Source organism: Acanthochromis polyacanthus, chromosome 16 (genome assembly GCF_021347895.1).
Source record: "Acanthochromis polyacanthus isolate Apoly-LR-REF ecotype Palm Island chromosome 16, KAUST_Apoly_ChrSc, whole genome shotgun sequence".
In the NCBI taxonomy this organism is placed as follows: domain Eukaryota; kingdom Metazoa; phylum Chordata; class Actinopteri; family Pomacentridae; genus Acanthochromis; species Acanthochromis polyacanthus.
Window position 1 is genome coordinate 13,450,063 of NC_067128.1, and position 25,306 is coordinate 13,475,368.

Here is a 25,306-nt window from a genome sequence, read left to right on the forward strand (position 1 = left end):
GATTTGCTGTTTGAAATAGAGGAAAATGTGGACTCTGCAGCCAGCAATAAAAATAAATAAAACTACTGAATGTAAACACATTCAACATCAGAATCACGACAGAATCAAAAATGAGTTATCTTAGTGTGTGCTGCTTCTTGGTGCATGACTGCCAACAGTGGATCAGTAAAATGGCATGAAGTCATGGATAAGAGCCAGGTATTGCCGCACGTGCTGCTGCTGACTTGCTCTGCCCTGCATACTGGATTGATTATTACTTTTCTATTACCGATTCCTAAACCATGACGGTGTAAAAGTTGTAAAACATTTCCAGAGCCGAGAAAAGCTGTTTTTATGTGAAGAACGGCATTAATACACAAGTGCAGAGGGCAACAAAAGTAAAACTTGGTAAAAATGACAAAGAAAACTGTTAAAGTCCACATGTGCACTGTTTTTTTTTGTTTTTTTTTTATGGAAGCATCTTGTTCTGCAGCTTCTATGTGCCCTTGCATGCATTTTTTTCCAGGTCCAGTTACAAAAAACTTGACTAATTCTCAAAATATCCGACCGTTTCCTCCTTGCTGATGCAGTGTTTGTTACAAGCACGTCCTTTCTGTTGCTCTTGTCTTGCTTCATATTTTTGTTCTCTTTGAAACTGACAACTATTTTTATGTAGCACCTCAGGCTACAGTGATCAGAATTACTCAGTTAGACGGTGCTAAAATAAACCATATCTTTTGATGTATTATACAATTAGTTATATGCAAGTTCCCATACATTCTCTGACTTTTCTTAATTCTTATTGTGGTTCTTGTTTAACAAAAGAAAAAAGTCCTTAAGTGTTTAGCATTTTCTGAAAACATGATACCAAGCAATAACTTGACTTCAATAAAGTCTAAAATGTAGTATATAATTGAATTACATAAGTTGTATATTTTCATAGTTAGTCCTATTGGCAGCCAACGCATGACTTCTGGATATGATGTATTTATTTGCTAAGGAAGCGGCAGAGTTATGTGATGATCAGCATTGGTTTGTCTGTCTGCCTGTCTGTTCACAACATTACTCAAAAACGAACTAATGAATTTCGATGGTATTTTCAGGGAAGATCAGAAATGACACAAGGACCACCTGATTAGATTTTGGCAGTGATGTGGCTTATAGTCTGGATCCATGGATTTGTTGAAGATCTCTGTGTCATTGCCAGATAGCGGCACAGCGTCTCTGTAACTGTGACAACAAGTGAACACTACGTCAGCTGCCTGCTTATGATCACATGATTGTGATCCTTCTGCAAATCCACCGCTGCAGACTTATCGGGACATATGCGTCAGAAATGACACTAGGAATAATTGATAAAATTGTGGGGGGTGTTTCCGAGTCCCATCAATTCGCTCCACCTGCTACATATTTAGCGTACACATGCATGAGACACGCCTGTGCTTAGCGCAAGGTCATTTTATTTGTGGGTACATCTATATTAAATGGGCACATTCAAAGGTGCTGTGATTTCTGATCATCAGTACCCAATAAACACATGCTGCATTTCTACAAAAAAATGCTGCATTTCTGACAGTGCCATATGGGGGAATGAAGACTCTTGGCAGAGTACTGCGGTGTCTGAGTGCTTTTCTACTTAGTGAATGTAATCTATCTGTGAGAAAAAGCAGTAACGCAAAAGGTCAAGTGAGATTCAAAGAAATTTGTTCAATTATACATTACAGTGAATTTTTTTTTTTTTTTACATTAACATGCAGTAAAATGAGCAAGAAGAAGCACTAGTCAAAGAGCTTGCAGTGTCTGAGGCAGGTTCTTCTCTGACTGTTATGTTTTATCTCCTCAGATGACGTACGTCCTGCTGGACATCGCTGTACAGGAGCTGTTTCCTGAACTCAGCAAGGTAAACAACTGACAATGTAAAGATATAATATAACAAATGTATAATGCTTGATCTTGTGTAGTAATTATGTGGGAGGCTGTAAAAATCCAGGAGACTACACTCATCCTGCTGGCAGTGTCAATTTTTCTAAGTAACTGAAGGTGTTTATACCCTCTAAGAATCTTGAGATTGTTGTCTATCTGCACTGGTAATGTTATATTGGACAGAAGTAAATACTTGAAATAAGACCGCAAAAGCAAAGCTGCAGGTAAACAACGCAGTACGCTGTCTTGCTTATTTCTACATCGGTCAAGTTGGAACTGGTTCTGAAGGGACAAGGAACCAATAAAGTATTTAAAGAAACCATTAAGTCCAATTAAGTATCTGTCCTATTTTCAAACAAAACAAGAATTTATCCCATTAAACACAGAAACTCATAAAAGGTTGCATATAGATATAGTTACTTATTATTAAAATGAAGTCAGACATAGAAGCTGAATCAGCTTGTAGAATTCATAAATACACATAATTTGAACATGATAGACTTTCTTTAATATGATAAACTGAACTGATGATTGTTTAAACATGAGCTCACAGATGTTTTTTGTCATTTCCTCCCCAGCATGGAGTGAGGGAGACGATCATCGTGTGAACCAGAAGATAAGCCAGACACTGTTTCAACATCATGACCAACAGAAGTGCAATATTCTCAAACTATTTCCAAAAGCTCTGGGACAGTCGCTGCATTCCAGTGTTTATTAATGCACTAATAAAGAGATATATTTATTGATGTCACTACAGTTTGATGCTGTCTGGCGTGTTTTCTGTCATTACCTATTACAATGCTTACACAATTTGATATTCTATATAATTTATAGAGAAATATTTTGTCATTAAATGTGTCTGAAATCTAATGTTAGATGTTTGTTGGATTTTTGCTTCAATGTTTTAGAATCAAGTAATTTAAGAGACACCAGGAATCATCATGGGTCGGTTTCAGGAAAAGTTGAGGATTCTTTTTTTTTCTTCCTGACTTTCCAATTTAAGACAAACTGTTTTGAAATCAGAAAAGGTTGCTTAATCTTCATTTTGTGCTACAAAAGAGAAATGCTTCTGTCCTTTCAAAACAACTCTTTTATGTATTTTTATGTGTTGCGGTGTGAGACTCTTGCTGGTATGTTATCACAGCCTGTAGATCAGTGCAGTAATGGGGCAAAATTAGCGAGACTATCCCCTGATAAAGCATGGACTCAGTCATAGGATAACCATTCCACAGCACCACTACAAGTCAAAAACCTCCAAAGGAACCGTTCCGCTGCTTCACAGATATCAGCAGTTACATACATGTAATCACAAGAAACTTCTCTTGAGATTTTGACTACTAGTGGTGCCATAGACATGTCATTAGTGAGTTTCCATTTAGCTAGACATGATGTAAACAATGCAGATTTCAAACGTAGAGCAATGTTTGTGAAGACGGATAAGTGTCACCATTTTTGTTATACTTCAAGTAAACACCAGACAACAAGAAAAAAGCTTTTCAGAAAAAAAAAAAGAACATTAAATCCACTTACTGGAAGTTTGTGCCACATCTTGTGGTTTCCATTACTAGACGAAGCTTTGTTCATGTGAAAAAAGGACGCCTCTGCATTAATGAACAGACAACAAAGACATACACACACACTACAGTTCAAAAGTTTGGACACTCTTTCTCATTCATTTGTGTCCAAGCTTTTCACTGGTAGTGGATGGATGGACGGATAGATAGATATTCAGAAAGCTGCAGAATGGCCACAATTAGATACAAAACAGCACAAAATGACCACAGAGATACAAAAGGGGCCGGAAAGTGATGATAAATGGCCATAAAGTGATAGGAAAAAGTTGCGAAATTACCCTAAATAGATCCAAAATACCACAAAATGACCAGAAAATGATAAAAGCAACTACAAAGACATGGAAAATGAGACAAAATTACTGCATAAGGATGAAAAATGATCACACGGAGACACAAAACAATGAAAAATGGCCACACCAAAGAGACAAACAGTAACGGGTGCACTGCTCGACAGAAATGTGCAGCAAACTGTCTTGGATAAAGTGCTGAATCCTTTTCCATATCCTCTGTATTACAGAGAAATCTCAAAATCTGGGCAAATAAAACCAAACCTAATCTGGCTGATATATCAGGAAATGAGTTAGGATGTATTGAGGTTGTTCTTGGAGTTCGGTTTAAACAATCCTTTAAAAGTAAGTTGGGAACTCACTGCTGTTATTCATCACACAAAGTCTGCTTTACTGGAAGCTTCTGGCAACTCTCTGATACATCTTGTGTTCTTCATTGCCAGATGAAATTTGCTCCATTTGAGAGTCTCAGTTACAAGTCTACAAACAAAAAAGAACAAACAAGAAAAGGAGGCAATAAAATCACTGAAGTCAAACTGAGAAGCTCCTTTCACTACTTGACTAAATATGAAAATGACAAGCTGCCTGACCTCAATGTGGCTCAGACTGATTCTACAGCTGTCAACTCTGTGCTCGTCTGTCCTCACTATGAAAGCAGATGGAGAGCAGTTTTTCACTTGATTTGAATGAGCCTGTTTTTAGGTTTTTGGCAGCTTGTCTCAGTGCAGGCTGATGCCAGCTGTGTGAACCCTCAGTGCAGCGATTAGTAAGGAGTTCCCGGTCATTAGCAGGCAGGGAGCGTTGTTTGGGAGATCCCTGAGTACAGGGAGGCCTTGTTTCACTGAGGAGGTCCGGTTAAAAGCAGCCGCCAACAATGCTGGTTGCTACGGACAAAGAGTTTCCTCTGTTTCCACTGCTGCCGTCAGCTGATACTCAGCCGCACCAAGAGGTATGGGCAGACAAGTTTATTAGTGCACTGTAAATATCACTTTTATTTAACAAACATATTTAACCCTTGTGTTGTCCTGCAGGTCAAAATTGACTCATTTCAAAGTTTGAAAATGTGGGGAAAAAAATTAATTCTCACAGTGAAACTTCTGATGTCCACATTTCAAAATTTTGGAAAAATCTTTGAACATTTTTTGGTGGAATAAAAGAAATGTTAAAAATGTTTCTTAAGAACATTTACAAAAAAATTACCAAAATCCAGCGAATTTTGGTTGATTTTTTTGTGAATGTTGTTAAAGAAAATATTAGAAATTTTACTGTAAACACTTTAGATATTCTTAGGATTTTTGGGAAGATTTTTACTAATTTTTTGAGAATATTTACAAGAATTTTGTCGCCAATTTTGAGGGATTTTTTTTTAAAAATAAAGTTTTTAAGGGAAACTTTTGAGGAATTATTGGAATTTTCTTCCTGAAGATTTTGCAAATTTTCAGAAATTTGGAGGATTTTTTGACTGAATTTTTAAATTTCTTTCAGACAAGGAAGCAATATTTTTTGGTGCCTGTAAATGAGGACAACAGGAGTGTTAAAGAACCCTTTACATATTAGTATATCATGGTCAGATTGTTTTTGTTCAATGGAAAGAACATCAACTCAAAAAATCCAGCATAAATTAAAGTTTCAGAGCAGTGTTGCAGAAAAATAACAGACAACCCCTTTAATGATGTTACACAGGTTTGGTTTAGGCATCAAAACAACTCGATAAAGTCATCATCTTAACATAATAACATAATACACAACATTTTTTGGATGGTCCAATGTTTTGTTGACCCGTCCATCCACACCAACCTCCTCCTCTCTGTGAACTTTATAAATGTAACACTTGAATGTAAACAAATGTGGCTGATGATAGTTTGTGGTTTTTATTCCACAAAAGGGTCATTATAGCAGCGTTAGTCTCAGACTCTGTTACCTACAAAAAGCTACTGTAGTCAGGCTAGCAGTCTCCCCTTGTTTCCTGTCTTTGTGCTAAGCTAAGCTATCATGTTAACTGTAGCCAAAATGAGTATTTCCTGGAAAGCCAAACCTTTTTCTGGAACATATTCAATCAACAGAAAATAAATCATGCTCGAACTTGATGTATAAACAGAGACCATGCAGTGTAAACAAACCCAGACATGCTGTATCTTATGGTTACTTGTATTTATGTTTCAGAAATGTTAAATGTTCCATTAGTCCAAAGTTTTAGAAACATTTCAAATCTCCTTCCATGGCCGTTTTTCATCTACGCGGAGGAATTATTAAAAGCTAAATGTTAAATTTAGTCAGAAAGTCAAAGTGATCCTCAGCCTGAAGTGAAGCAACATCACCACCATCATCAGAGTAGACAGTATTTGCTGAAAGGTAGTGTCTACAGATACGGACCCGTACCCGTAGCCTGTGGGCTACGGATACGGCACTTTCCATTTGCCAGACAGATACGGACCCGTACGCGAGTCTCACGAGTCAAGAAGCTGCTAACCACTGCAAACTGTTGAAAGATAAGCAAAGGTTAAGGTTAGGGTTAGTGTTAGGGTCAGGTTTAGGGTCCGTACCTGTAGTACCGATGCTACGGGTCCGTACCACTAGCGTCTACCGGGAGTCACGTGACCAGATCTCGCGTATCTGATTGACAAATGGAAAGTGCCGTATCCGTAGTCCACAGGCTACGGGTACGGGTCCGTACCTCTAGCAACAACCTTGCTGAAAGGGTCATAAACTACTTCATTCATCCCTAAACGTGAGTGGAAACATCTGTGCTTTCATTCCAATTCGATCTGTAAATGTCACAAATGAAACTTCTTGAACTAGTGTTTAGATTGAGCTTCAGCAGTGACCTCATGGCTGTAGCACCACAGAAAGCTGCTCAGTATGACCGGGATAAATATTTAGTGCTCTGAATGTCACTGTGGTGCATGGAAGTCATGGAGCTGTATTACAAAATGCAGTCTGACCTTTATGATGGAAGCAGAAAAGTTCATGAGTCCAGATTTTTGTTTACAATAGAGGCTGTTTTTGTCAGTAGAAGACCAACTACTGTACTAATGAATACCATACATAATACTTTTTACATTTGAAAGAGGAGCTCTATGCCTCTTGTATTCTGCCGTCATTTTGACAAATTACTGTAATTTTTAAAAAGTTAATAAGTTTTGAAAGTTTTTTTTTTTTTTTACTGCTCTGAAAATTTGTTAGAATTTCACTGGCAGTTTCCAACATTGACCTTTGCAATTTGCTGTTTATTAAAGGTGAACTGGAGCTGCTATTCCATTAGTGCATTTTCAAATAATGAATGCAATTTAATCCTAACCGAGCTAGTTTAAAATAATTGATAATTTAAATAATTCGTCTGGAGTCCACTGTCATAGGAGCTAGCTAAATGCTAATGTCTGCGTGCATCAACATTGAGTAGGTAAAATGTTTCCCATCTTCTTTAGCATCCTACTTTAATATGTTAACACACTAACATTAGCAAATCAGCACTACACACAAAGCATCGACATATGTATAGACAGTATATAACAGATGGACTTAACTGTCAGGTGATCAAGTAAACAGGATTCTTCATGTAGGAATCATGAATATCTGCAAAAGTTTCATGGTCATTGATGCGACAGAAAGACCAACTGACTGACTGATCCATAAAGTCATGAGCTAAACACTAAAAACTCAACACAAATACTTATTTTCAGAGATTTACTACGAAATAACAGATCTGTACAGTTAAAACCCCAAGAAAAGATCTCGAATACCACAGTTTACAAAGGTTCGTCTGTCCAGCTGCTTTAATTTCTGCCTTCAGTTTTGGATGATTCTGAAGCTATTGGCAGTAACTGATTTTTTTTAAAAAAAAGTAATAACAGACCAGAAGCTGTGGAGCTAAGATGTGCTATGTGAGTGGTTGTTTTCAATCCATTATAACAGAAATATGATAATTTCAACTTCTGGTGGACAGAGAGCTTTTATTTCATATTTCCTAGTGTACACTACAGTTTAATTCTTGAAGCTGCCATTTAGTGATGATTAGAGGAATTGCAGTGCTTAATGTCTTCCATATCTTAAATACTGGACCATGTTTTTTGGAGTTTTGTCCAAACTTGGTCCACATGGGCTTTAGAGACACTCCCAAAAAGACTGAACAGGAGCTTTCCTTTAGTATGGAAATAAAGTTTTTATGAGGTGAGCTTTTCAGTCTTGTAGGATTACATCCGTGACATCTGTTAATTCTTAACGTGAAGTTTATAAAACACAGTCTGGTTAAAAATATATTTTTTCTGTCCTCTTGTGAGTAAAGTTAGATGCTGCAACATAGACTCCAGAGCAGCCCCAGTAAAACCAGTGGAGTGGATTGCCCCAGAAGTCCAGAGGCCGAGTTGTAGATTTTGATGCGTCCTTCAACAGAAGGATAAACTTTCTTTCTTTGTATGATGTACTTTGACACAACTGAAATGTCCAAATCCCCTGGAAGGAACAGAAAGAAAAAACAGTGAAAAAGGCAGAAGGTACCTTCACAAATTTATCAGCATCTCAAGCAACTAAACTGATTCAGTCCTGAGGTTATTTCCAGAAATCTCACCACTGTTGTGTTTGAGGGTCTCGTTTTTGATCATGGAGAATCCATCTCCACCATTCACCATGTAGGATGGCAGACCCACTGTGTAGACCGTCTCATCCTCGACTGTTTCATACTGAGGAACTCGACATTTTGTGCAAAGGATGGTGAGGCTTTGGACGCGATTCCCCGCAGGTTTGGAGAGGTCAAACTCTACATGAAATCCTGTTGGACAATAAGGAAAGATCAGTCTGAATCAGGAAACTATCACGTGTTCCTAAAAGCTTCTGCAGAAAGCAGCTGGACTTCTCTTTTTGGTTCTTGGAGACATTTTACCTCCAATCCAAGAGGCTTCTTCAATTCTAACTGAAAACTGAGTAAACTTTCTGCCAAAGAGCTGAGGATTATCATGACCTGGATGATGAGTCTTTGATCATTTACGAAGTTCTTGCACAGATGAGATTTAACATCCGAGAATTTGGCCGCTTTTGTTTTGCCTTCAGATGTGTTAGCAGCTGTGTGTAAACACAGGGACAAATGTGCTATGAGCTAAATACAAGCACTAGTATGGTAGCATGTTGTCAATGATGATGTTCATCAGGTACAATGTTCACCATCTTAGTTTAATGTGTCAACATGCTAACAATCCTAATTAGCAGTAAACAAAGTATATCTGAGGCTGATGGGAATTTCTGCAGGTATTTGCTCAGCTAACAGACTGTTAAACCAAGTGCAGAATTTCCCTACCTTAGCTTTTCAGTGCTGGATTCAAACAATTAGAAAGACGTAATCTGTCAGCAAATAATAAGTAGCTATCAAGCCATACATGCTGATTCATTATTTACAATTTTAAATGGTTTGAGGATGGCTTTGCATGTCACACAGACTAATATGTACTTTTAGATTAATGCAGTTTTGTCAATCTGTTTCCTGCTTTTGTTGATCCAAAGGCACAGATTTGCTCCTAAATATTGTTTTCCACTGCATGACTCCTGGCTGACTCTGTATACACAAAGGTATTGGGCAAATTCAAATCTGATTATGGTTCAAGAGGAAAAGGGGAAAGCAAAGTGTTCTCTGGAGATCAGACATGTCTGTGCTAAATTTCTAGGCAATACATTTAATAGTTACAACATTTCACCCACAAATGCCAACTTTAAGGTGATACAAGAGGAAAAGTCAGAGACTCATCAGTAGGATTGATCCTTTGGGCACCATTAATGTCTGCACTAATGTCTGCACTAACTCTGTTTATAGTTCCTGGACAATTTCAGTATGTACCAAAGTGGTGAAGCAACCAGCAAACCAACCAAATTCTTTCAGTTTTGTATTATCATCAAGGCAATATATATGTATATATATATATATATATATATATATATATACATATATATATATATATATATATATATATATATATATATGCGTAAGTAAAAATGCAGATACCAGACACTTGGAGGAATTCTCCAGTGCTCTTCCCATATCGCCTGACTGAGTGCTCAAAGGCTTTCCTCAGTGTGGAGCCTTTCAGCTGCACCAGGTCGAAGGTTCCTCCAAAGGGTAAGACAGAGATGAGGTCCTCCATAGTGATGGAACCTAGCGATGACATATCAGCAATGTTTTCTAAAGCTCCTCTCACACAACAGTTCATCACAAACTGCTTTGGCATAAACAATGCAATGTAATACTGGAAAGTCTGTTTCTATTTGACTTTACCATTCCTGCTGGTTTCATCGATAGATGTCCGGATGCCACCTCCGTTGAAGAGGCAGGCGCTGACGTGGTTCCACTGGAGATCATCGGGGAACCTAATGTAGTTGGCGACCTGAGGAATGGAAACAGGAAGCAGATTCCTGCAGTCAAACATGTTATGTCTTGTGCTACCAAGTCCTTCTTGCTATTTTTTAGATCTACGTGCTGCCAACCCTGCTTGAAGATCTGCAGCAGCAGCAAATTATCTGTCTAATTTTAATCGAATTCAAGGCACTGAGAAGAACAGCATCTATCCATACCATTCATTTTCTTCCCTTTATCTCGGGCCAGATCGCTGAGGCCACAGATGAAGCATTTCATTCCAGATGTCCTTGCCCCTGCTTTCCAGCTCTTCCTGGGGGACCCTGAGGTGTTCCCAGGCCAGATACACAATTCCTCCAGCGAGTTCTGGGTCTACCTAAGGGGCTCCTCCCTGTGGGATGTGTTCAGAAAATCTCCAAAGGAAGTCTCCCCGGAGGCATTCAATCAGATGTCCAAACCACCTCAACTTGCTCCTTTCAATGCAAAGGAGCAGCAACTGTACTCCGAGCTCCCTCTTGATGTCCACGCTTCTCATCCTATCTCTAAGGCTACCCTACAGAGGAAGCTCATTTCAGCCGCTTGTACCTGCAATCTCATTCTTTCGGTCTCACATCGTCAGACCTTTCTCCACAGCACGGTGTTGGATATAGGGATGATCTGGTTTCCACCTCATTATCACTTTGCTACAGTGGCAAAATGCTCTGGCTCATTCTTTACAAAAATCACGCTGATCTTGTGAAGGACTAAGCCAAGGATGCAGTGGTGGTGCCCCCGCAATATGGTGTGAGGTAGAATTGTTTTGGTGGAATATGCTTGGAAAATCTTACTGCACACTTCAGCATCTATATCAAAATGTGCCATTTTCAGCACGTAGGTGGCTGCTTGGAAGTTATTGTTTCCTATAATGAAGGGGATTTTTAAAGCAGCAACATGCAGACAGTGGAGGAGCAGGTGATTGATTGCCTGAATATGTAGATAATGACAGGTTTAGAATCACTGTGGACATCCTGTGAGTCAGACTACAACTTGATGGGAGTGTGTGAGCAAAAAGTCACAGCACCAGCCTGAGGTTAGTTGGAAATTTCTTCACGAGGCTACAGACCTTTGAGAGTCAACTTTGAAGTCTATAGAATAGAAATGTGTAACACTACAGTTTTCCTTTAATCAGTCCCTCCAGGAATTCACGATGTTACGATCGCAGGAATTCACGCGAAATCAACCAATCTCCGTGAATTTTGCGCGGCCTTGCAATTTTGTCAAATCACCGCAACTTTCCCACAATTTTGGCCCGCCTCCCGTGAATTGCACCAATCATAGCAGCTATGTGCAATCATAGTGCAATCATAGCGCAAACGCAATGCACGTACGTCACCGAATTCACTTCCTTGTTTATGGTTTGAAGATACAGACATGTGCGATACTAATGTCTCTCATTTAACAACAACAATTACTGCTGAAGACCGCGATAAACAATTAATTCACTGATGTTCTTCACCAAAGCGGAGCTAAACTGTTTTACAACTGTGCGATATTGTGGTGGAATACAAAACAACAAACAAAAAAAAATCATCGATTGATACACACTTTCTTTTTTTTAAACACTAAACATATTAGAACGGCTGAAATGAGCTACAACAGACCAGAAAAATCACCATGATGGAAACTACTGCATCCAGATCCGTTAGAGCAATGAAAGAATGAGGTTAATTAGATTAATTATTCCACCAAGGAACATGGCGGAGTTATGTGACGATCAGCGTGTGTGAATCCTGAGTCTGTTACCAACAAAACTCAAAAACAGACTCAGGGATTTGAATGAAATTTTCAGGGTCGGTCAGAAATGACAAAAGGACCAAATGATTAGACTTCGGGGGTGATACGGCTTAAAGTTTGTTAAGGATTCATAGCGGGACGGCGTCTGATAGCGGCACGGTAACCATGGCAACAAGTGAACGCTACCTCAGCGGCCTGCTGATGATCACATGATGGTGATCCTACTACAATCTACCATTGTAGACGTATCGAAAATGATACAAGGAACTACTGATTAAATTGTGGGGTGTTTCTGAGTCCCGTCAATTCCTGTCGCCCCTGCATAGTTAGGTCACGTCATATTAAACCAGTATCTGGCTGCTGCTAATGTCCCACCATGGTGTGCCAGCTTTTGTGGAAATGGGTTGGAACGTTAGATAATTAATTTCGGAATAAATATTGTCAATTACAGTGTTGAAACATGTTCTACAAGCTGGAAAAATGCAGCTTTTTAGCAATTGTCACTGTCTCCTGCAATTTCGTCACAACAAATAATCTTAAAACATCGCAACTTTTATTGCAATTTTTTAGAAAAGCTGCCGCAAATTCAGGCATTTTCGGCCGCAAAAATCACGAAAAACGCCTGCGAAATCCTGGAGGGACTGTTTAATAGTCTTACCATGGCGTCGCAGATGAGGTTTCCCAGGTTGCATTCTCTAAACCGGCACTCTTCAGTTGTTCCGTTCATAAAGACCAGAGTCTTTCCCACCACCTGAGCTGAGTAGTTGGCCAGACTCTTCTTCCACTCCTCCACATCAGAAAGAACATCTGGATCTGTGATATAATATTCCAGTTTTAAGAGGGGTCAAAGTAACAGCTAATGATGTTTTATGTAAAAAAAAAAAAAAGCCCATTTTTGACACTGTTTTGACACTGTTGCTCCTGCTAACAATTTACCTAAAATGCACTAATGTGTAAATGTAAAAAAAATCCACTTTTTAAATCCTTACCTGCATACCTTTTGTGAGCCTAGGACTATATCTTACCCTGTCAGTTAGTGCTGAGGCTGCTGCTGATGATCTGAAGGAATTCATTTTTGGTTACATTTATGAATCAGATCATTTAAAAGCAGAATCCGAGCATGAAATGATGATAATAGCGCAGACAAAATAAGCTCTCAATTGGGATTACAGTGTCAATACATCCTACAGTGGTGGAGAAAAGTTTTCGGACACGCCAAATATTTGTGAAATATTACATTAAGAGTCACTCTTGGATGCACTTTTTAAGTGCTGTTTCTTTTAGTACAATCACAGCGAAAATACTAAACATATTCTAAAAAAGCCATTAAAAACTTAAAATCGATTGGTTCCAAAATGATAAGAAATTTTTAGTATTGGATAATTTTGGTAGAATTTAGTTTGTTTTTCTTGTAAACAATAAACAAAAAATATATCATTTGTGTTTGTTTGTGTCTGTCTATCTAATGCAGCCACACCTTTTAAAACAGAAAAGATTTTTCCATACATATTTCATGATAATATTTGAGATTGTGTAAAATTTTAAGGGTGTCTGAAAACTTTTTTCGACCACCGTATTAGCATCACATACAGTAAAGCCACAATAATATCTTTTTATGTTTGTTACTGTTGGTACTAAGTTCTGGAAAAGAAGAACACAAATGGCTTAATTTGCATTCATAGTACTGGTTTGCACTCATGTACCTCAAAGGTTACCAAATGGGTGGAGTCATCAACTTCTCGTCAGATAAGAACATTTCAGACACAAAGGCAGGAAAAAAACTGATCAAAAACTACGAGTAGCTTGCCAACACTAACAAAGTCATACCTCAAGAATAAATACAGTGAGAAAAAACAAAAAGAGCAAATAATGCACAGTTTGCCATCTTTACCCTGTGGGATGCTGCTGTCCAGCAGGATGGGGTTTCCTGTCGACCTCACTACGTTCCCCGCATCATCAAAGGTCACCTTCAGATGACCCAGATACTTTCCAAAGGCGTAGGCCTGCACAACAGGAACCTGCCGCCCGTCCTCTGATTTCACCATGAAGGGATAAGGACCGGCTGGTCTCTCAGAAGAAGGAGGTTCTCCTGAAAAATTAAAGGGTGGAAAAAATAAGTAAAATGGAGAATTACAGTCAGGGGAAGCTTCAAAAACAGCTTACTGTTACTGTACTGACGTAGTTTGTAACCGCAGTTACTGCAACTTTCTGTGTTTATTCAGTTGTTAATATGCTCGTCAGTCTCCCAAAGCTCAAACCGACGTCTTTAAATGTTTTTATTTTGTCCAACCAACAGTCTAAAACTTAAGTGTTTCAGTTTACAGTGACACAAATCAGAGAAAAGCAGAAAATTCTCACTTTGTAGATGATGAAACCAGCAGACATTTAGTGTTTTGTTAAGCAGCAACTTCTCATCCTGACAAAAGAAGCCACCACAGAAGGGGTCGTAAAGTTAAGTGGAAACACTTGGTTGTGTTGATTTCAAAGAGTCACTTTTTCCTGAGAATTTCATCTTAAAATCTATCACTTTGAGTTTCCCTTGTGTGTGTGATGTAATTTCTGATGAAACTCAACATCTCATACATATGGTCTCAATTAAAGTTTATTGCCCTCTGTCAGCTCAACATTACTCAACAGTTTGTTTTCTTTGTATCTTATTCAGTAAACTTTGAATTTCCTCAAGAGAATGAATAAAGTATCTATCTATCTATCTATCTAGTGTAGTCGTTGGAACTAAAGTGTGAACGCTAATTTAGTCATGTAGAAAAAAACAAGCCTCTGCTTTCCCTCTATTTTCACTGCTGTCATGGTAACAACACATCACTGGTTGCTTCACAACTACAACTGTGACTCAGCAAATCTCAAAGACAAGTTTGACTCTAACTCTAATTCACCTCAAATTTGGTTAGTAATCTGAGGAACTTAAAAGAAAATTGAATTATGTACTGGCAGAGCCTTTTGATATTGGTGACTTTGTTGCATAACGTTGTGCAATACTTGTATCAGGACATTCTCAGATGTTTTAACACAGGAAAAGAAAAAGAAATTACTTGGGCATGAATCAGAGGCAAAAATGTGACAAATAATGTGACCATTGTCCAGTGACTGGACATATTTTCTTCATAAGCTGCTCACTGCTGGTTCCATTACAGATCCCTAAAGTAGATTCTAATCTGGTGACATTTTTGATAGTAATGTTTCCAATAAGAAATTACATTTTCAAGTGTAAACATGAGTTGGGTGTATACATATCCGTGGACTGATGGTTTTCTGCAGTTGGTGGGTTTAACTAAATTGTACAGTAAAAACATTTAACTTAGGAGAGATTAAATGCATCACAGTCAGCTTTCAAGGAAACTCTTCCTCTCCAAAATCCAAACAGTTACTAAGTGCTGTTGACTCTAAGTGGAGCTTCATCCTATTTCTACAGTTACACGCTGCAGAAAAAAACATCTCTCTGTGGTCTGAGGTCCAAACTGGCGGCTCAGTTCCTCTGTCTGACCACTGCTGTATATATATAACACGACAGAGTTATTTATGGAGACCAGACTTGTGTCGACAGCATGTTTACTCTTGAATGAGCCATGAGTATGAAGACTCAGAGTTTCCTTTTCGTCCAGGAGCAAAGACAAAGCTCACAGACGATGAAATGCAAAATTGTTCTGTCCATATAAAAGCAGACACGCAATAAACAGGACTGGAGGTTTACTGCCACACCAGCTGGCACAGCAGTGAGGCTCATTAACAAAATGAAAAGTTGGATGAATCCACTGTTCTTGTTCACATGATAATAGAAACCAGCCTTAAGTGAATCACAACTACAAGATTGAAATGAGCAGAAATTCTAAGTTGCAGATGTTGTGGATTTCTCACAGCTGTGATATCTTTCACTTCGCAAACTGGTGAAAATTGTTGTAAAACAGTCTCACATTTGAGCATCTAACATTTACATTTTCCTACAATTCAGTCAGCTTTCAGTTTTGTTTTGTTTTTCTCCCTCTTTTCTCTCCAGTTATAAAATGTGAAGCCGATGTGGAAGATACTTCAATCTGCATTTTTTCTGAGAACCAGCAGGGTTGGCTGCAAATAGAAGTCTGACTACAAAGGATTTGTTACCTCAGAAAAGAAAAGTAATTTACTTCATTAGTTCATGATCTTACAATCCAGTATCAAGGCTTCTTCAATACAACACGATGTTATCGTGGTAAATTATGGTGACAGTTTGAGGAAAATAAATGATAAAACAGAGTATGTTTTAGGGTGTATGTGTACCATATAATGTCTTAGAGTGCTCAGGCACATTCAAAGCCAACCCGGTCTCACGGGGATTCGTGAAACTGTCACGTAAGTGTTAGTTTCGGTTTCGTGCGCACCAACACGATTTCGTCATGTTTTTCGTGCCGCTCACCACGAAATGTTTTTCGCTGTGGTAATCACATCTGAAAGTGGTTTATACCGGCGGATTCATGACGATCTAAGCTGTCCATCGGCGTATACTGCTTGTGTGATCGCGTTTGCGGCCGCCGGCCGCCGGACATTCTTGAAATTCCTATGCAAATTGGTAAGTGTACCACCGGCTTATGGTTAGGTTATGGTTAGGGTTATGGTTAGGGTTATGTTTAGGGACGATGTCATGCAAAATATAGCGTTGGATTTGCCACGGTTTTACATTAAAAATATAATATACACATTCTTTTGAAATACGTTCTGAGTGGCACGAAAAGTCCGCCGTTTAAAATACATTGGTGCGCATTTCGTGGTGAGCGGCACGAAAAACATGACGAAATCGTGTTGGTGCACACGAAACCAAAACTAAAACTTACGTGACAGTTTCACGAATCCCCGTAAATCTGATTCCAGACGGCCAAGATGGCAAAGGCTAAATTCCAAACTCAAAGTGATGACATGGTGGCTATGTTCATTTTATACATACAGTCTGAATTTCGCTACACCATGTCAGCATTTTGTCCCCGGGATTGTACCCAACATTTACCTTAACCATGAACCAATAGTGCAGTACTAACAAGTCACCTTGATGTAATATTATAAAACACACATTAGGTACATAAATAAATATGATAACAGATGTGACATGAAGATCTGTATCCCTACCTGTGTAGAGGAAAGTGTTAGTGTGTCCTCCGATGACCACGTCGACTCCACGGACCTTCTTTGCGATCTCCTGATCCACAGTGAAGCCGGAGTGGCCCAGAGCGATGATCTTGTTGATGCCAAGCGTCTGGAGTTTGTTCACCTGCAGCTGCAGAGAGCTCACCTCATCCTCGAACTCCAGATGTGGTCCTATGCAGAAACATTGACAGGTGAGGGAACTGCAAAAGTAAAAACTCGGGGAACTCAAAAATACCTTCAGGCTTGCACAAATATCCACTTTAACACTGAAAGACAGGCCTGATCATAAATAAAGAGATTCTTTAAATCCAACTAAGCAAATTTTACAAATGACAGAGTAACTGAAGGGCAGCCTTACTTTGAAAACACTTCTGACTGACTATAGAACCAGAGCAACTAGATTCATGGTCGCATTTGCTCAAAATTACAAAAGACTCGCACAGGAAAAACAATTTAATCTACAATATGCTTGATATTTACTTCTGCTTGAAATGTAACTAACAAGCAATTACATCTTTAAAAACTACATAATAAACTTTCATTTCTATTGTTCACTTGCTTTGATATTCTTGTACCATGACTGCATGAGTTCTTCCACCAATTGTCAAGGAACCACCCTGTTCAAACAAAAGATAGTACTGCATACATTCTACAATGTTAAAGAAGTCACAAAATCTGGCAAATCTGAATTTTTCCTATTGTCAACTAATCCAAAACGTACTGTATCCCCTACTAACAGGTAAGTTAATGTGTATAAAGGCCTGATACATCTTATTCCTTTGTGCTACAGCTGGTACCTATTAAAAACACATCAGTGAGTCACACTGCTGCACTGGCTGTCATGTTCCTTAATTTCCATGAACGCACACAGTGTAGTTTATTTTAACTCAACCCCACACACACATCACCCAGCCGCAACAGACATTCTAGAGAGCACTGAATGTGGAACAATTCACTGTGGACAATTAGAAGAGCTGCTGCAACACCAGTCTCTTTCTTAGTATAATGTGGCTCATAGGCATCATGTTTAAAAAAAAAAAAAAGGTGACAAAAGGTTTCTGAATTTCCATTCTCCATTTTTTCAGTTACACCAAAAATGTCTTTAACTCTGCATAACATTTAAGAACGAAAAAGTGTCTGCCTGTAGCTGATGGCTAACCCTACATAGATGTAAGTCATCAGCTAAAAGTTAAACAAAATAATTTATATTATCTCTTATGTTGAGATGTTTACAGTATGGAGGCATTCAGATGATCACATACAGCCATGGGACTTCTTCAGGAGGACGAAAACAGTTGATCTTCTTTTAAACAGTGCTTATTTCTCAAACAAATCTCATAAAATCGACATCTTCTGAATCCCACTGAAATGTTGCAACAAAGAATGCACAGACTTTTTTATGGACAAGTGGTCGAACATTGTAGTGAAACTCCTACAAGAAGTTATTTCTGCAAACTGGAGTCATATTTGCTTCTGATGCCGAAAGTGTACTTATTTTTCCACTGAAGAATGCTACATCTGTTAATATTTCTGTTGAGCACATGAGTGAAAAAGGTAATTTTCCTCCCAGTTGTGTTCAAGTATACCACCTTTGTCTGTAGACCCTGTTTCAAACAAGATCAAATGTTTGCTTCTCCAAATAAGTAAAAAACAAACAAACAAAAAAAATATTTCTATGGAACTTTGGCTGTAAGTGATGTGAGTCAGAAATCAAACAGACATTTTTACTGACCAGGTCTGGATAGAGCAGGTGTTTCCTGTGACGTGTATCCCACCACACCCACCTTCTGGTCTCCAACAGTAAATATCTTATAGGGTGAGTAACTGGTGCCGAACGTTGGGGCCAGAGTTCTGTCTGGTTTGATGTTGGCGCTCAGAACAGGACACTCGATCTTCTCCATGAACGGCTTCATGAGTCCGTCCACTCCGTTATCAAACTCGTGATTTCCAAAAACCTGCAAAATAAACACAAAAAAAGGCAAATAAAGGACTCATCAGCAGAACCACCATCCAGATAGCTGCTGCTGCTACATACACACGTGGACAAAATTGTTGGTACCCCTCAGTTAAAGAAGGAAAAACCCACAATTCTCACTGAAATCACTTGAAACTCACAAAAGTAACAATAAATAAAAATTTATTGAAAATTAAATAACCAAAAACAGCCATTACTTTTGAATTGTTGATTAACATAATTATTTTAAAAAACAAACTAATGAAACAGGCCTGGACAAAAATGATGGTACCTCTATAAAAGATTGAAAACTATTTGACCAGAGTGACATGATTAACTCAGGTGTGTCATTTAATTGACATCACAGGTGTTTCCAAACTCATAATCAGTCAGTCTGCCTATTTAAAGGGAGACAAGTAGTCACCCTGCTGTTTGGTGAAAAGGTGTGTACCACACTGAACATGGACAACAGAAAGCGAAGGAGAGAATTGTCCCAGGACATCCCAAAAAAAATTATAGACAAACATCTTAAAGGTAAAGGCTATAAGACCATCTCTAAACAGCTTGAAGTTCCTGTGACAACAGTGGCTCATATTATTCAGAAGTTCAAGACCCACGGGACAGTAGCCAACCTCCCTGGATGTGGCCGCAAGAGGAAAATTGATGACAAATTGAAGAGACGGATCGTTGGAATTGTATCCAAAGAGCCCAGAGCAACCTCCAAAGAAATTAAAGGTGAACTCCAAGGCCAAGGTACATCAGTGTCAGATCGCACCATTCGTCGTTGTTTGAGCCAAAGTGGACTTCATGGGAGACGACCAAGGAGGACACCACTGCTGAAAAAAACTCATAAAAAAGCCAGACTGGAATTTGCAAAAATGCATGTTGACAAGCCACAAAGCTTCTGGGAGAATGTCCTTTGGACAGATGAGACCAAACTGGAGCTTTTTGGTAAGGCACATCAACTCTATGTTCATAGACTCAAAAACCAAGCATACGAAGAAAAGAACACTGTCCCTACGGTGAAACATGGAGGAGGCTCAGTAATGTTTTGGGGCTGCTTTGCTGCATCTGGCACAGGGTGTCTTGACAGTGTGCAAGGTACGATGAAATCTGAAGACTATCAAGGCATTCTGGAGAGAAATGTGCTGCCTAGTGTCAGAAAGCTTGGTCTCAGTCGCAGGTCATGGGTCTTCCAACAGGACAACGATCCAAAACACACAGCCAAAAACACCCAAGAATGGCTGAGAGAAAAGCGTTGGACTATTCTAAAGTGGCCTTCTATGAGCCCAGATCTGAATCCCATTGAACATATGTGGAAGGAGCTGAAACATGCCATTTGGAGAAGACACCCATCAAACCTGAGACAACTGGAGCTGTTTGCTCATGAGGAGTGGGCCAAAATACCTGTTGACAGCTGCAGAACGCTCATTGACAAATACAGAAATCGTTTAATTGCAGTGATTGCCTCAAAAGGTTGTGCAACAAAATATTAAGTTATGGGTACCATCATTTTTGTCCAGGCCTGTTTCATTAGTTTGTTTTTTTTAAATAATTATGTTAATCAACAATTCAAAAGTGATGGCTGATTTTGATTATTTAATTTTCAATAAATTTTTATTTATTGTTACTTTTGTGAGTTTCAAGTGATTTCAGTGAGAATTGTGGGTTTTTCCTTCTTTAACTGAGGGGTACCAACAATTTTGTCCACGTGTGTAGATGCTTACACACCAATACAGATTCCTCCAGGAAGTCTTTGTTCAGGAAAATAAAATCACAAGCTGGTTCCTTTCAACTTTCCACACTGTCCTTAGATATGTTTCCACCCTTGGAGTCTTCACCTTGAAACAGGAACCTTTAAAGAAGTTGGTGTCACTGACGAAACAAGCTTCTCAATTATTTACCCCCAATAGTCGCTAATTTCGAGGTGGAACTTTCTGAAGGATCATGAACTTTCCAGGCGCACTGAAAGCCAATGATTGTTGAAGCTCAGCAGCATTTTCCAAAAACTCTGTTGTACATCTCAAATAATGAGGATGGAGGAGCCTAGAAGATTTCTAAACTGATGACCCGATGATGAAGTTCATGACATTTTGTAGAGGAAACCTTATTTCTGGTGAAATTTCCTGCACATGAGTTCTTTGGAAATTTAAGTTCCTGGATCTTTTGGTAAAAAGCTTGTCAAGACTTTGAACTTTGGTTTGGAAAGTCTGTGTATCAAACTGCTGATCTACTGTCAGTTAAAGTGGCTCACAACCTTTATGAGTTTCATTAGTCAGAGTTATGGTGACACCTAATCTTAAGTTTGATTAGAAACTGTAGATTTATGAGCTGTGACCACAGCACTTTTTCCTCCTTAAATTGTGTTTTCATTTGAATTCATATTTTACAGTTTTGTGTCTAAAACAAATGCTGTTGAATCTCTCCTGTTCTGCTGAAACCCCTGAAAATTTGGCACTGTCCCAGACAAAAACTGAAAGCTGTGAGAAACAGTCATGCACACTCATAACAGACTTTTCAATGAATGATGAATTAACTCATTTTAGAACCCTATGTTCAGTTCTGTGTTCTTTAACTACATGTCTGTGGTTTGGATTAAAGTTTCACTCCTACATTTCTTTTCATACTTCACTAAACAGAATTATTTTAAGGATTGTTTCCAGCTGAGTTAACTTCTAATGCAAATTGAGCACTTCCTCCATCAGTGCGTTTCTCATGAAACCAGCACAACTTTAGTCCTGGGGAAGAAGGCATTGTTTTACAAGTTTTTACTTTCTTGTGAAAAATCATATTAGAGGGAAACTATGATTACAAGCAGAGTACTTTTAAACATTTTATAACATGCTTGAAGTGGATCTTTATTAAATTTAACATGCAAATGTATCTTTTAGGGGGCAGTAAAGGGCAATGAATACGCCTGGAAGTGAGATTTGCTGTATCTCAATGACATTGGTCCAAAAATTGACGTTGAAACTGCATGATTCTGTCATTTTTCAGCAATTGGCTCCTTATATTCATATCTATGCTGATGATACACAACTTTATATTCCACTTCAACCTTTTGGACATAAAGAGCTGAAAGCTGCAACTGAACATCCCGTGGTTAAATTTAACTCTGACCTTTCATTTGACAACCACGTAGTCACAGTGATACAACTTAAGCTTGCATTTACCTGTTTGTAACAGTTGCAGGTATTAAGAAAGTGTACCATATAATTGTCTTTACACTCAGTTGAAAATGTTGTTGATGTTCTTTTTCACAAACTTGACAAGCTGCACTTCTAAAAGATTAGATTAGATAAACTTCACTGTCCCACTAGGGAAATTTGTCTTGGGCAAAGTGCAACAGTCCACATCAACATTAAAAAAAGACAAGGCATAAAACAACAGTAGCAGGAAAGTACAGCATTTTAGAAGCACACTGGCATGTAGGATACACATTCCCGTTAAGCACTATGTGCCAGCTGTTCAATAATACAATAGAAATGGGGATGAATAAGATCCTTCCTATTTGAAAATTTCTTCTGAGTTCTTATCCTGTTCTGATTCTTTACACTCCTCAAATTTTCAGTTTTTTATGGTAGCTTCGTTATTTTAGCATGTTTCACTGTTTACTCTGTTTTACAGTAAAACACTAGCCTAGCCGAGCTAGACCCATGTTCTGAAGATGCAAGGGTCTCGGCACGCTAAACAGGGAGGGAGGCAGGCTAAAAGGTTGTCTATCAAATCACTCTGCAGCAATTGGGTAGGTATACAACCAATCAGCGCAATGAATAGGCTCCTAGAGCGCTGTAAATCAGAGGATGCGGTAGTTCGGTGAAGCCTTATTTATACAATCAGTGGGTGAAGCTCAAGTATATTACAGACATGTTAACAGAAAGATTATTCAGAGTCGGTGCTAATGGAGCTCAACGACCGTTGTCGTTTTTGTTGTCAACCCTGGCAGAGAATTAAATTCGTTGCCGTGTGTTGTCTAGCGCGGCTAGGCTAGTTGTTTCCGGTTGTTTCTGTCAGAATCGTCGCGCCTCTGTCGTCACTTAGTTACGCCCGCCTTCTGACTCTACACTTCATGGTGATTCGTCCGGCCAGTTTTAGGAGAATCCAGCCTCGAGCCTTATGGAGGGTAACTAGACCCACCCTGGCAGAGAATTAAATTCGTTGCCGTGGGTTGTCTAGCGTGGCTAGGCTAGTAAAGCACTTCAAAAGGCTGTAAAAAGAATTACTATAAATTATTAACCATGAAGTATTAGTGAAACTTACTGCATTGTAGATTTACAGTGCATTCCTTTATGCCTTTTGCTTTCATTTATTTTTAACCTTCAACTGTTTATCTAATATGTATTCAAATCTTCCTGAAGCTTCAGTGCATTGAACTCTCCTGGCCTTCATACACGACTCACTTTTTACACAATCAGAATTTAAAACGTCTCATTTTTAAACTTCTGAGCAGAAAACAGTTTGTTCTCCATCGAGGTTCAATGTGAGATGTCAGTTCATCTCTCTGATTCTGTCTCATATAAAAGGCAACGAGAGCAGACAACTGATCCATCAGAACGCTGCTGCAATTAAGCTAATTAAACCAAACTGAGGCCTTTAGACCCGAGTCGATAAATCAGCTTTAGCCTTACAGTGAGTGCAGTCGGAGTCCTTGATGGTTTTATCAAGGTTTGTAGCGCTTTCATTAAAAGCCACCATGATGCCTGGGCTCCTTCACTGACTGTAAAAACATGTAAATGTAATGAGCTGATTGATCTTCATCGTTAATCATCATTGTAACTTTTTAATAAAGCCCTTGTTTTTTTTCTTGTTGGTAATTATCAGATCAAAACTACTGGATGATGAATGAACCAATCAGTGTCTGTGAACCCAGAGAAATACATGAACACTTTGATCAGGAACAAAATTAATCCAACAGCAGACAATTATTCTTACCACCAACACTGTGCAGGTTATTATAGATATTTTAACAATATAATTATCAGAGTATTACTATATAGAAACCATTAGATTTTATTTCAGTAATTGTTCAATACTTGTTTTTATCCATTTCTGCTACTTAACACTTTGATTCCACTTCAGTTATCTGACAGCTAAACTTATCAGTTTATTACATGCGACCATAGATTAAAATACCAGAAAAGACTTAAAATGGCCCCAATCTTATCAGATGGCACTATCATCTTTAATTTAACAGGTATGATAAGTTAGACTGCAAATCCTCAACTTAAGGTGAAGAAAAATGAAGATATCAAGCCAATTTATTTAAGTTATCTCAACTTAAAATTGGTTTCAAGTCAGCCAAGGCAGAAATGTGAGTTGAAATTATATTTATATCATCATAATTATATAATTTATTGTTATTATTATAATTATACACTATTAGGTTGTGGCAGTTACCAACATTATTCTGTCACCACAGCCCATGGGAAATGATTTTGCAACTTATAAAGTTGATCTAAATCAGCAAATTTGACTTTTTTTCATTAACTTGCAACAATGCATTTAATTGAGGGGTAGGGAGGAGTTGCTTTAATTACTTTTAAGAGTGTAAGTCCCTAAAATATACTGGAGTATTTAAGCTACTTTACTTAAGAAATACATTTGAGTATTTTCCCCATCACTAGAAACAACACACAAGCCTCTAGTGGAGGTGTAAGAAGACATTAATAATGCATTATAAACATAAAACCCCACTGCGAACAGTAAAGTCCATCTATAAAACCTGAGTAACCTTGTGGTTCCTACCATGGCATCATACTGCAGCTTGTTCATGAAATGCGCTGCCTCTGCTCCCTTGTAGTAATTGAACCACACGGTGCCCTGGAACTGGTCACCGGCGTCCAGCAGCAGCACGTTGCTCTCGGAGCTGCGGATCCTCCGGATCATCGTGGCTCTCCGCGCCACGCCGGCGAAACACCCGCCGCCTTTGTTGCTACATTTACCGGAGTGGACGCTGGTCTCCTCCACTCTGGCGTGCACGTCGTTGGTGTGGAGAAGCACCAGGTCCCAGGCTGCCAAGGGGGACACGGCGGAACCCAGTAGGAGCAGCAGGAGGAGGCAGAGCCGAGGCGCAGCGCTCCGCTCCGGGCGCACCGCTTCCATCGCTCCGCTGCGCGTAAAAACACTGGAGGAAAAAATCACGCACTGTAGCTGTTTCTTCTTACATGACCCGAAGGAATCTGCTCTGTTCTCCTTCCCTCTGCTCCATATATGTGTCCTAGTGAATTAAAGCAAACCCCGCTGAGCTACATGCCAGATAGACGGAGAGAGAAAGAGAGGCAGCGCGTCATGAGGCGCCTTCTGGAGCCAGAGGAGGAGGACTGTGGTTGTCATGAAACTCCTCTACTTCTCT

The 25,306-nt window shown here is 38.9% G+C and overlaps 2 protein-coding genes across 4 annotated transcripts in view; one reads left to right on the forward strand and one right to left on the reverse strand.

Moving 5' to 3' along the window:
- Window positions 1-2,658, forward strand: part of snx14 (sorting nexin 14) — a 28,297-nt gene extending 25,639 nt beyond the window's left edge. For all 3 annotated transcript variants that reach the window (XM_051961010.1, XM_051961012.1, XM_051961011.1), the window contains 2 exons: window positions 1,823-1,879; window positions 2,481-2,658. In XM_051961010.1, coding sequence (XP_051816970.1) covers window positions 1,823-1,879; window positions 2,481-2,510 — 87 coding nt within the window. In that variant the 3' untranslated portion in view covers window positions 2,511-2,658. The remainder of the gene's footprint in view (window positions 1-1,822; window positions 1,880-2,480) is intronic.
- Window positions 2,659-5,403: 2,745 nt separating this feature from the next.
- On the reverse strand, window positions 5,404-25,306 carry nt5e (5'-nucleotidase, ecto (CD73)). Its single transcript, XM_022204303.2, has 9 exons — window positions 24,700-25,306; window positions 18,733-18,955; window positions 16,983-17,171; window positions 13,762-13,959; window positions 12,529-12,683; window positions 10,020-10,128; window positions 9,750-9,899; window positions 8,328-8,528; window positions 5,404-8,212 (listed from the first exon to the last, which is right to left on the reverse strand). Exons 1-9 carry the CDS (start codon window positions 25,054-25,056, stop codon window positions 8,046-8,048), a joined length of 1,749 nt encoding a protein of 582 aa, XP_022059995.2. The 5' UTR covers window positions 25,057-25,306; the 3' UTR covers window positions 5,404-8,045.